The following is a 12,879-nucleotide window of genomic DNA, read 5'->3' on the forward strand; positions in this document are numbered from 1 at the left end:
TCCTAAAGGGTTCTTTGTAAGAGCATTTTTTTAAGAAGTTAGATATTCAGACCTCCTACTAGAAAAAGTACAAAGGAAACGACTCAAAGTCGGAGTTCCTACTTGTGAACTCGGGGAAAATCCACGAACCCCGACTTTAGCGGCCTGACATCACACAACAACGGCAGCATCCATGGAGGCCACAGTGGCGCGAATTGCAAAAGAAATCAACTAAAAGGTGACTTAAAGTATATGGGCATGTTTTTAATTAAATAGAACATCTACTATCATATAGTAAAACCTGCTCTGCATGTAAATTGATGTCAAAATATATCGACTGTTATTAAACAGCTGGTCACGATAAACAATCTGATCAGGAGAAAACATACCTCAAAGCTTGTTGCACACCGTTTCACACAGTTTTGAGGAACACTTCATTCAACCTGGAAACATCATTTTCAGACTGAACGTGCAGCTTATTCCTCCTAAAATGGGGTTTAGGAAAAAAACTGATCAGATTTTTGTAATCTCCAAATAAGAAACTGTTTTATTTTTCAGAAATAAAGCATAAACTATTGAGAGCAGAAACATTTTCCTCTGGGACATCTCTTATTTACATTAAACACAGTTTAAGAAACAAATTATGCATTTAAACAAGATAACAGACTGAAATTTACCCTGCGCTTCCTGCTTTCCTCATGGTTGTAAGAGGGGGGCGTGGCTCTACTGCAGGCACCTTTGGATGATGTGGCACATGGTGATTGGCTTATAGACATCACATCAATTAAGTCTGTGCATTTGCTTTTAGTCAGTTGACAGTGGTCACAGATCTAGGCGTCCCAGAAAAGCTAGCTTCATTGGACGAAGAATCTGAACAGCTTAATTTAATACTGTATTGCATTTTATGGTGCTTTGGACCTTCAGGATGTGAGTCCTTAACCCTTTGAAACCTGAGAAAATTGGCTTTATTTCTAAAAAAAAAAAATAATTAAAATTATGAAATGTGGGAAGAAGGCAATGAGCAACTTTTGAAAAATGAATGTAAAATTAGTTTGGAGATTATTAAAAAGTACAAGAAAATTACATGAAAATGTGCACACACACACAGAAAAAAAACTGAAAAAGCTAGTAAAAAACAAGGACAAAAACCTGAAAAGAAAGACAATTACAGTAATTCTGGAACATCCTTTTACATACATAATTATGTATGTTATATATTTTAGATAACATACATTTATATGTTAAGTATATTATATATAACATACATAATTATATTTGTTTTGGGGGAGAATCTAAAGCAATTTATTCAGGGTTCAAGGCTTAAATACCTGTGAAACACATTTAAAAGCAGCTCAAGAAAAGTGATGTTGACACAGGTTTCAAGGGGTTCATTGAATTGAGCTGAATTAAATTGAACTGTATTGAATTGACGGTGGCTCTATGCTGAAGTAAAACACTGTAACTCTAAATAGTTCAATTGAAAATGTCATGAAATAAATTTGTGAATGTAAACAAATAACCTGTAATTAACAATTTACCTGTAAAAGTGTTCCTCGAGGAACATAGTTTTTTTAAAAAAGGAGCGACAGAGGTTTTGCACTCTTTATGGTGAAGTCGCACCGCCCTCTAGTGGTGAAAAGCTGGTTTTACAACAGAGTAGCAGTTCATGCTGTGGACCGACAGGTGGCGCTGTTGAGCGGCACACCTGAGCAGATGCAGAAAGACGGACCAGAGCAGCTACAGTTTATATGAAATGCAAAGAAAATATTTTTTTGCTGTGCTGTCTAATATGAAAACTCCAAGATGGTTAAGATGCAGTTTATAATAATTATCAATCAGTAAGTATTCTTACATTTGGATTTGTTACCCGCCACAAACATTTTACCTCATTTTATTTATCCATCATTTAGTTTGTTGTTGGCAAAATTAATACACACTTCTGATGTTACAAATGATTAAATCTACCACTGAACCTGAATAAGTCCTGTTACTTTATACTGATGACAACATGTAGATTAACCCAGAGCCCTTTAAGAGATTATTAGACTATTCTAGTGCACTAGATTAGCCTAACTCACATTAATAACCATATTCCTATTAATAACAAACAAAAATATATACTAATATATACTTCTTACCATTATACCCACCTGCAATGCTTGAATGAAATGAAAAAGCATTAAATTGAGGTGTCTGATACCTGAAGACACCCTAGTTACATGATTTAAATAATAATAATAAAACTAATAGCCTACATTTCTTTATTTTTGCCAATGAATATGGTTCCTGACATGATAATTTTGTAAAATGACAACAAAAACAACAACAATAATAATAAATTATTATTATTATTATTATTGTAGATGTTCTTATCTGGTTACTGTAGTTACTGTATGCGTTTTTCCCGTGTTTTAGTGAGAAATCAAGCCAATTTGTTCAGGTCTCAAGGGGTTAATCGACGAAACAACACCTGTTGACACGAACCAAGCCGCCAAGAACACGTGCACAGTTTTGGGTTGCACCTGAATACAGCAGCACTGTTATGGAGGGGGATTACTGCATGACGTCGTCACTGCGCAGTACAGGAAGTCCCCTCTTCAGCAGAGGATTTTAGGATTTTAGAAATTGCTTTGGTGTCACCAGGTGAGGGTTCCTCTAAAAACTCTGCTCCAGGTGAGGCTCGAACTCACAACCTCGGCATTGCTCTGCTGCATACTGTCATATAAGTACCGCGCGCTAACCGATTGCGCCACTGGAGCTTCGGCAATGTTCGGCCAGGAAGTCGGTTTAAGAAGGACACGAGTGCATGTAAACAATAGATCTATTGTATTTGTTTAAATTTTCTTTTATTGGGACTAAATTTTGTTGTGGGAAGTGTTTAAGGTTACAGACAGCGGATGGTAAACTTCCCGGGACCCCGGTAGTCTCACAGTCCACCAGACAGCGTGCTGCGTTCACGTGCCTCTCACAAAGCTCCGACTTTCAAGATCAACAGGAGTAACTATAACGTGTGTGCATTGACTGTATATACAGTCTATGCGTGTGTGTGTGTGTGTGTGTGTGTGTGTGTGTGTGTGTGTGTGTGTGTGTGTTTAGGGTTGTCTTGTTCCAAATACAAACAATTAAATAAATATAATTGAGGAATAGTTGGAAGGAAACTACATTTAGAACAAAATTATGTACTAGAACAGACACACAATTAAAAATAAAATTGATAAAGTAGAAAACCATGATTTCTATAAAAAAAAAACACACACAATAAAAAATAAAATGAATAAAGTGGAAATCTATCACCACAATTAAAAAATAATTCAAAACATACACAAACACAATAAAATATGTAATGAATAAAGTACATATCTATCATTGCGATAATTTAAAAAACACACAATTTAAAAAAGTATTATAAAAATACCAGTGAAATAATAATAAAAGTACTGTAATGATGGATTTTTACTCTAAATGCACTTGTAAGCATTTTTTTGTGTTTTTAATTTGTAAATTCCTATGGACAAAAAATCTTAATGCAGAAATCATCTAGTAAAGATGAAACTAAATGTTAGAGTTCTCAATCTGTGCTTTATTTATTTAAGTATTACTTATTTAAAATACAAATACAATTTAAATTGTAGACATATATTATAGACATTATACTGACTGATGTTTGCACCACCTCACAGCCGGTGTGTCCCGGGCATGAGAAGCTGACAAGTACTTTTTGGGGGGGGATCAGTCTCAAGCTTTGCATTTTATGTGATGATCTTGGATAGGCAGGTTCAAGCTTCAAAAATGTTGAAATGTTTCATGTAATATTTAAAAAAGTGTATAAGTTATAAAACATCTCATGTTTACTTTAAACACAGTTTGAACCCAAATAATGTACTTTAACAATATGATTAATATGATTAATGGACTGAAAATTACCTCGTGCTTCCTCCTTTCCTCGGCCATGCTGGTTTAACAGCAGTCACCTTTAGATGATGTGGCGCGCTGTGATTGGCTTAAAGACATCCCATCAAAGAAGTCTGTGCATTTATACAGTCAGATGACAGTGATCATAGATCCAATCATCCGAGAAAAGTTATGTCCTTTGGAATGAACGGAGGATCTGAACGGGCTAATAATAATGAAACTCATAGCTGACTCATAGTGCTTTTTTGTTTCATATTTGTTTTAACATTTATTTATTATTTTTATTTATGCATTTAGTTATTTCTGCATTTAATTTTTAAAACCTCTTTATTTACTTATTTATTTCCTTATTCCTGTATTTATTTATACATTTATTAATATATTTATTTTGATTTAAGTCATTTTTTGTTCCCAATACTATGTCCCTTTTTTTTTTGTGTCAAAAAAATAAATAAATTATCTGATCGCGCTGCGTGGTAAGAGCTGGGAAATTGATGTGAGCAGAAAAATTAATGCAGCAGTATACAAAAAAATCTCTGTGAACATAGAGGGGCTGTACACACACACACACACATACGTGCACATACACACTCACACATACAGTGAAGTACCTTGAGGCATGCTGTAAGCCTCCATAAGCATGATTTATATCCACAGAGCACTCCTCATTCCTCATCACTGTGTCAAATTTCCATATTTTGTGGGGGTATTTTACGACGTCCTCACACAGGCTGCAGTGTGTATCAGGCCCCATCCATTACACTCAGAGCAGAACAGAGACGGGCAGAGAGACGGAGTAGGTGGCTGGGAGACAGGGCAGACTGTCCGGATATAACACCACCAAATGACTCAGTGAGACTGGACACCATAATCCGGCGCTGTGTTGTGGTTTTTTTCTTTTTTATTATTATTGTTTTCAGCATATTCATAATTCAACACATGACATACAGGAAACACTAACATAAACATTCTGAATGAAAGAGAAGAAATCATCAGCGGAGGCTCACACCTCAAAGACATGCGGCGGCGATGCCAGTTTTTAAAACTTATGAATAAACACACCTGAAGGCTGGATGGGTGAACTTTTTGAGGCAACTCCCTGTGACGCCAAGGGAGAAAAAGAGAGAGAGAGGTCTGAAAACTGGATAAACTCGACGGTTTGCTTTAAAGAACAATTAGCAAAGTTACTCGTCTTTTTTTGCCTCAAAATGTTGCCGCTACATCACAGCCTTAAGGAGAATATGACAGATCCATGCCCTTTTCTGTTGCAAAGGAAGTGCTTTAGTACCCATGTTAGGGCTAGGTAGGTACAGTCGGCCATAGAAATAGGATGAGTAGATTTACAGTGCTGTAATGAGATATACAAGATATTATACACTGGTTCATGAGGGAGGCTTTTGCTGTTTGATGTAAGCTGGCTCTCTATTTCTTTGCCTTTTTCTGTTTTCAGAGCATGACAGCTTTTAAGTGTAATGTCTCCATCGTTCTTCAGCTCCAGCGTCATTGATTTAAACGCCAAGAAGAGCGTGGAAAACTGCAGGTAAAACAATTTAAAGCAGCCGTTTTCTTTTTTTAAAAAAGGCCGCTGGTTCAGTCTTCGTATAGTGCATTTTCTTTTTAATGTCAGCGTTGGACATTTGCCTCTTTCTTACGTTAAAAGAACCTTTGTCCCAACAGTCCCTCCCATTCCCACCCCCACCCTAACACCCATGCCTACGGTGGCCTTGAGGGTCAAAACACAACATTTCAGAAAACACTACATGTCCCAAAACACTTTATCATTTCTCAAAACACTCGTTTGAGTCTCACCAAATGTTTTGTTTTGTAAAATGTTTTAGTGTTTTGGGAAATTTCGTTTGTTGACGTGTTTTAAACTATGTTGTAGTGTTTTGAGAAATCATGTTTTTGAAAATGTAGCATTTTTGGATATGTTGAATATGTGTTTTTGGAACGTAGTTGTGTTTCAGGAAATGTAGTTGGTTTTGGGAAATGTTGTTTTTTTTGGGAAATGTTGAAGTTATTTTGGGAAACGTTTAAGTGTTTTCTGAAATGTTGTTGTGTTTAGACCTTCAGGGGCACCATACATGCCCCCACCCCATTCTGCTCCCAAAAAAAACTTTATACAAACTGATAAAACTCCACAAAGATTCACCATCAACACAACAAAGTCACACAAAATTCTGTCGTTACGTCCTCCATCCATAAAAACTAAGAACAGCACATGCCGCCTCGCCCTCTTTAGTGCGCTGGCATGATCACACACGCACACACACACACACACACGCACACTCTCAATTGCACACTCACATGCACCCAAATACATTATTTACACACACAAACACATTCCCAGGATTTAAGACAAGCAGCACTTGCAGTCAGGTCGGGTGTATTTTCTATTGCATCACGGCTCATGACATCCTTCTGTTGCCAAACAGCTTCTTTAAATGTTCGGGATTATAACGGCTTGTTAAGGAATTAGGGACTTTAAGGGAATCCTTCACCTACAAATTGATTATTTATATATCAGTTACTGACACCACGTTACCTTGAATTCATGTGGAAAACTTTTTCACATGTTTCTGCCATGAATAAAGAATCAAGAACAGAAAAAACTGTATTGAAGTAACAAGGGTCCACATATAAAAGCACATTTTACAGAGTTTCATTTATACAGTCACATGCTCAGTACTTCCCAAACACTTAGTTTTACATAAACCTCAGTTTTTAAAGTGAAACTTTTCTATGTTCCCTCCAAAGTCAGACTCCATTTACAAAAACAGTAATTTTACCTCACTGAACACCAGAGTTGCTGGTTCACCATTTCATTAATTGGTTAGTTTGTTTGTGTGATTATGTGACTTTGGTGAATCTAAACTAACCCTTTAAAACACCAAAGTCACACAATCACACAAACAAAGTGATCGAGGCAGCTGTAGACCCGCATCTCAGTGTAAAAAAATGTAAAAAAAAAAAAGTAAAATGACTGTTTTTGTCATTGGAGTCTGGCTCTGAAGAGAGCATCGATTAGTTTCACTTTCAGTCCAGTTTAAATAGTGACATTTTTGCTTAAAATGCATTTGTTTGGGAAATACCGAGCATAAAACTGGATAAATGAGACTTGGATTATACTTCACGAGTTGTGTGAGTTTTTAAAGAAGACTGTTAAATCGGGCTCCCTATCACTTCTATTTATTAAAAAACGGCTCAGTTTTTTTAGTTGTCGTTCGCTGCAGGTGCATGTGACATTTTCTTCACAAATTCAAGGTGACACGTGGTGAGCAAGTGATATGCAACTGATCGTTTTGTGGGTGAAGTGCTCCTTTATAGGAGGTGAGAATTTGTTAGTGTGTATGCAGCAGGGGTGTCTGAGGGTACGGTGTCCGGTCAGTCGTGGATGACGATGGGGCCTCGCATCCTCAGGCTGGGGTGAGGGTGCGGAGGGGCGAGGACGAGCCCCTGCGGCGGGCCCTGGGTGACCCTGCGCAGGGTGATCTGCTCGCACGGCTGCCGACAAGCGTGCCTCAGCTGGGAGCGAGACAGCATCCGTCTGGCCCTCCTGGAGGGGTGGAGACGAGACAGGACATAAGTGCAGAAGAAGATACACTGAAACCAAACTAATATTAGTAAAAACTCCAGATTGAAAGCGCAGTGTTGAATTTGGAAACAGAAGTTGTGGCATCAGAAGAGTGACAGACAAAATATTCTCACCAGTTTGCCAAATTACTGTTTCCAAGGTCACGAATTAAGTTTTAATCAACATTTTTTTAGCCAACACGGATTAATAAGTCCACTAAGTGCTGAGAAAAAAATGGAAATTTGAATCTACAATTTAACCGCACAACTCCATCTGCTGATGAAGACTGTGAGCGAATAAATCTCCCTGAAATCTTACTAAATAGACGTTGTGATGAGACTAATTTGTCAGTCAGTGTTAATCACTCAGATGCTTTTGAGTTTTTTTTGTCACCTTTCAACAGAGACAGGCTAGCTTTTACACCTGTTTCCAGTCTTTGTGCTAAGCTAACAAGCTGCAGGCTGTGGCTTCATATTTTTTAGAAATATAAGAAAATGTCATTGATCTTTTGATCTAATTATCTGCAAGAAAGCAAATAACCGTATTTCTAAAAATTCTCTTTTTTTTGGACTTTAACTGTGTGCTTGCGATTGGATTGTATTGGAGAGAAGACAGCAGACATCTCTTCGGCCGACATCTCCAACATTCGGCAACTCACTCTAAAACAATCTCGACTGACAAACAGCACAACAGGTAAGAGGAAATATATGTATTTTTATTTGGGTTTATTTGAACGGCCCCTTTAAAAAAAAATCCAGCAGTTAGAGGCCAGGACTGCATCTTTATGTTCCCGTGAGTTACAGCAGCTAAGCCTGCGGATAATGTTCATCTGAATACATTATTTATACGTAGCTGACCACAGGTTTAATGCTTCCAGAACAGCCTGCAGGAAAAAGGCTGCCAGCACATGGAAACAATGATGAATTTGGCTTTGGGCTTCATGAGAGGGATTATTTGTCATGTATTCTAATGGTTTACCAGCAGTTTGATAACGATGCATTGCTACAGGACCTGGGTAATTAATCACATAATTGTTTGGTTGTGAAAATGTTATTCAACCTTTGATTTTTGTCTCCTATGTGTTTTGGTTAACAAGCAGCTTTACAAGAGGTGTTAAGTGTAAAGCTTCGCCAGCAATAACTGATGCATTCAAGGCATAAAATGAAGAATCCAAAAAAAAGCAGATAAGTTCAGTTAAAGGGCAGCAAGTTTCGATTTCAATCTGCTGAAAAAGTAATTACAAACCATCGCTTTTTTCTCATTTCGGGAGGATTCAAAGTGCAACATTTATGGGAGCAGAATGACTAATACGTCTCTGTTACAGGGTAAAAGGGATGTACGTCTGCAGGATTTTCAAAGGAGCTGGCTGGTGATTTCCAGACTGCAGCGGGCTTTGTGCTGTGACAGGAAGACTCTTTTAACAGCCCTTAGCAACCAGCAGCACAAAACTACAAGGCCAAGGGGCACACTCGCAAGTGGCGGACACAGCACTAATGGAATTCATTTGCAGACAAATGCGAGATGCATAACCACAACGTATAGGTGATTCATGGTTCCCTTCAGGCGGTCAAGAAAAACACTTTCAGATTGAATGCGCAGCTCAGCCCTCGTCTTTTCTTCCTCTTTCTCTCTGAGCAGCACTGAGAATGTTTTTCTTGTGTTGGGAACAGGAAAAAACATCAGTTCCCCACAGATCCCTGCCGTTGATGTAACGAGCACACTCAAGAAGGCTGCACACGTTATGTATTTGTGCATCCAAGTATAGTAAATAAGCCTGGGATTGCCATAGTTGTGCATCTACAGTGAAGCCTGGGACTTGTTATTATGCAGCACGACATGTAACATAGAGTTAGGCTGAGTGTAAATCAGAGGAGAGCAGATTTAGCTCTGGTGGCACATTATCTAAAGCTCGGCTGTTTGTCTGTTCAGCTGGCCGTTGGGAGGAGGAGGAAAGCAAACATGTAAATCCATGCGCAAACACATCAATCTGTCTCATTTTACATTTCTGTCTTCTAATATTTCCCATTTATGTTGCTTTGTTCTTTTATTTTTCAGACAAAATTGAACTTTTCTACATCTTATCATAGGCACAAATGAGGGAAAAGTACACAGAATCTTAACTTTAGCTAAAAAAAAACAGATACTACAGTGTAAAAATACTCCATTACAAGTCAAAATCATGCATTCACAATCATACTAAACTAAAGCTTGAGAAGTTTTATCAACTAAATGTACTTTAAGTATCAAAATTCTGCAGAGAAAAATGACGTGACTATATTATTAATATAAATGCATTGATGCACTGATTGCAGTAACTATTTTAAATGCACTTAGTTTATTTCAGTGGTTCTCAACATAGGGATCAGGCCCCTCCAAAGTACCACTTAAATGATTAATGGGGTTGGAAAGAGGAAAAAACAAAGTTATATGAATTGTAATATTGTGTATGTTTTGTATTCTATTTTATGATTTTATTTTTTTTTTACTTCTGTGAGGTGTCTCTGAATTTATTGAAAAAGCCTCTATTTTTTTTTTAACATAACATTTCAAAAATATCGCTTAAATGTTGCTTTTAAAGTTTGGTTTTTCTCTCTCGCCTCCCTGAATTAGCGGGAGCTCACTCCCGCTCCTCCTCTCTGCTCTCTGACACTGCCCTCTTCATCACACTGAGGGAGAGAAAAAGTGGGAGAAAGAGACAAAAAGGGGGGGAGAAAATGAAACTTCCGATCATCTCTCATTAGAAGCAGCCTTTCAGAGCGGATCTATTAATGTCCTTTATTCCAAAAAGCATTAACTGCCTCTGCGAGGAGAGAGACACACAGTGTAATATAATAAAGGGGACAGCATTCAGGACGACGTCTCTCTCACACTAACACACATGTTGATATTAGTGGTAAGTGAGTGATCCATAGGAGTGCAGCCATGGTTAATGTGGTAATGATATTTCCTCTCAGGGACCAGCGCTGCCTGGCTCCGCGCTGGTCCATCTGCACCAGTTAGCTGCTCTAATTTTAGCGCGGTGATCGGAGGGCCGGGTGCCATGTCTCATTTAGACACAGGCCTAATGGAAGAACATCCTTTTCCCTCACATACAGACATGCAAACATTGACTCACTACGTGCACGTGTGTGTGAGTGCACGAGAGAGTGTGTGTCTATGTATGCGAGAGAAAATTAAATAGAAACTGATTGTGTGAAACATGGATGCATATTTATGTTATTAATCATGAGTACAAGAAAATGTGTACAGAGTGTAAAAAGACAATCTGCTGTTTGTTTTCCAGACACTTGGATCTGTAGTGTTTTTTTAAATCACAGAACTAAGCAAGTTACATTGTTACATTACATTGTTTACAAGGAAAATTAATCAATTCCAGTCTTTTATAGAGATGATAATCAATCTAATTTAACCCTTTGAACTCTGCAATAATGATCCACCAGTGCCGACTTAGGTATCTGCTTAATGTGATGCATTTTCTCTGATTATTTTCAAATGCTTCATATCCCTAAGATCTGTACAACCTATGCTAAAATGTTATGTAAGCCAATACACCAAAATAATAAAAGTATTGGAAATGTGCAAACTATTTATAATTGTACTTACATATTTAAAATTATGCTACAAAATTCTAATTTTTAGGGGCTTTTTCCAGGTCTTTTTTTTTCTCTTGTTTTGTGTTGTTGTTGTTGGGGGGGTATTTCTACTGTAGCTCATTGCCTTCTTGCCTTTCAATGTTTTTGAAAAAAGTCAAGCACTTTGCTCAGGTCTCAAAAGGTTAACCCAAAGTGTCAGCTGAATTTAAGCATAAATAAACTGAGTTTGTGTTTGTGTATGTGGGTGCACCGTGAGGTCACCACAGGATGAAAAAATAACATCTTTCCCTTCACAGCTCAATTCATCTAATATGCTGTCAGCTCTCAGCATCACTTGCTCTTCCATCACACACACAGTCAGCCAATCAGAGGTCGGAAAAGTGTCACCTTTGCTTACCTGGTCTCCCGGGTGACAAGGAAGAAGCTGTCATCGGGGGCATCGATCCAGTTGGGGCGTCTCTTACGGATCATGACTCCGCCTCGGGTGTTTCCACTGCTGCTGCTGCGGCCGTTATGCTGCAAAAAGACAGTTAAATGTCATTTTATTACAAAACGTAGCGATGCAGCTGTACATGATTTGTTAAAAGAGGAGAATAAAACACCTACCAGGAGGGGACCACCTGTTGTGCCTGGGTTATCTGCAGAAACAGGAGAAAGATGCAGCGTGTGCATGAGGGAATCTGTCACTTGTGAATAGTATTGATTGGTTTATTGCTTTTCCTAGTGGTGCAGCAACTGACTGTGTTTCAATTTCAGTAAAAATAGTGAAGTTACCAATAAAAAACAAAGTGTCAGACTGAAGTTGAATCATCCAAATTATCCAAATGACCCCCATCTGCTGATTCGTTTTCATTAGAATTAGTTGTCATTCTCTCCAACGAGCTAGTTTAGATAAGAAATGGCAGAAAAGGTTATCAACTCCGGGTGTTATTTCCACTAATTTGATTTTAGCAAGCAAAAAGGATGACAAGGACATTGGATAGCAAAACTGTTTGGTCCCCAAGTCTCACTCACATCATAACATACTCAGTTAAAAACAGGACGGGACGCATTTTCCAATTTTTGGGGGGTTTAGCAGATGTAAACAACATTCTTGCTTCTAGGCAGCATTAAAGGGATAGTTTAGATTTTTAAAGTATGGGGTACGTATCTATATTCAGTGTATTATACAGTAGATGCCAGTCTGCATGCTCACAGTTTGGAGAAGCAGGTTTGAGTGCAACACAAAAGTCAAGCAATGTATTGCTTTGAATGGGGGTCATCAACAAAATGCGTTTTAGCCATTTAAAAATAAGTCCCACCAAAAAAGTAAATATCAGTTTAAGTCTATGCTATTTTGGAAAAAAAATTTCAGCACTTTAACTCAGTCAGGCAGCCTGTTTTGACATCTATGCCCACATTAAAACCACCAGACTCCAGTGACAAAAACATTCATTTTAGCTCGCTGAACACGGGAGCTTCTGGTCTGCTGCTGCTTCTATCAGTATGTTAGTTTGTGATATTGTGTGACTTTGTTGAATCCAAACTAACACTCTTAAAAGCCAGCATCGCACAATAACCCAAATATGGCAACTGATGACGGCAGCAGTAGACCAGCAGCTCGTGTGTTCAGCAACATTAAATCACTGTTTTTATCAATGGAGTCTGGCTTTTGAAGAGAATAATGTAATAGCTTAATTTTGTCATTGGAAATCACTGTCGGACATTAAGTTAAAGTGGTAAAAACACTCTTAATGTAGTGTGCACTTAAACTTATATTGATTTTATTGAGGTGGGCCTTTTTTTAGGTGGCTAAAATTCATCTTGTTGCTGGCCCCCATC

At 38.0% G+C, this 12,879-nt stretch overlaps 1 protein-coding gene and 1 non-coding gene across 2 annotated transcripts in view; both read right to left on the reverse strand.

Moving 5' to 3' along the window:
• Positions 1-2,644: 2,644 nt before the first annotated feature.
• On the reverse strand, positions 2,645-2,738 carry trnai-uau (transfer RNA isoleucine (anticodon UAU)). The gene is made up of 2 exons: positions 2,701-2,738; positions 2,645-2,680 (listed from the first exon to the last, which is right to left on the reverse strand). It is a non-coding gene; the product is annotated as a tRNA-Ile (tRNA).
• A 2,036-nt stretch (positions 2,739-4,774) lies between these two features.
• The window catches only part of mta3 (metastasis associated 1 family, member 3), a 37,540-nt gene continuing 29,435 nt past the window's right edge, over positions 4,775-12,879 (reverse strand). Inside the window, exons 17-19 of the mRNA XM_042507542.2 lie at positions 11,665-11,696; positions 11,456-11,574; positions 4,775-7,447 (exon numbers count right to left, since the gene is read on the reverse strand). Coding sequence (XP_042363476.1) covers positions 7,276-7,447; positions 11,456-11,574; positions 11,665-11,696 — 323 coding nt within the window. The 3' untranslated portion in view covers positions 4,775-7,275. The remainder of the gene's footprint in view (positions 7,448-11,455; positions 11,575-11,664; positions 11,697-12,879) is intronic.

Source organism: Plectropomus leopardus, chromosome 19 (genome assembly GCF_026936395.1).
Source record: "Plectropomus leopardus strain MGB_pleo_1.0 chromosome 19, ASM2693639v1, whole genome shotgun sequence".
In the NCBI taxonomy this organism is placed as follows: Eukaryota; Metazoa; Chordata; class Actinopteri; order Perciformes; family Serranidae; genus Plectropomus; species Plectropomus leopardus.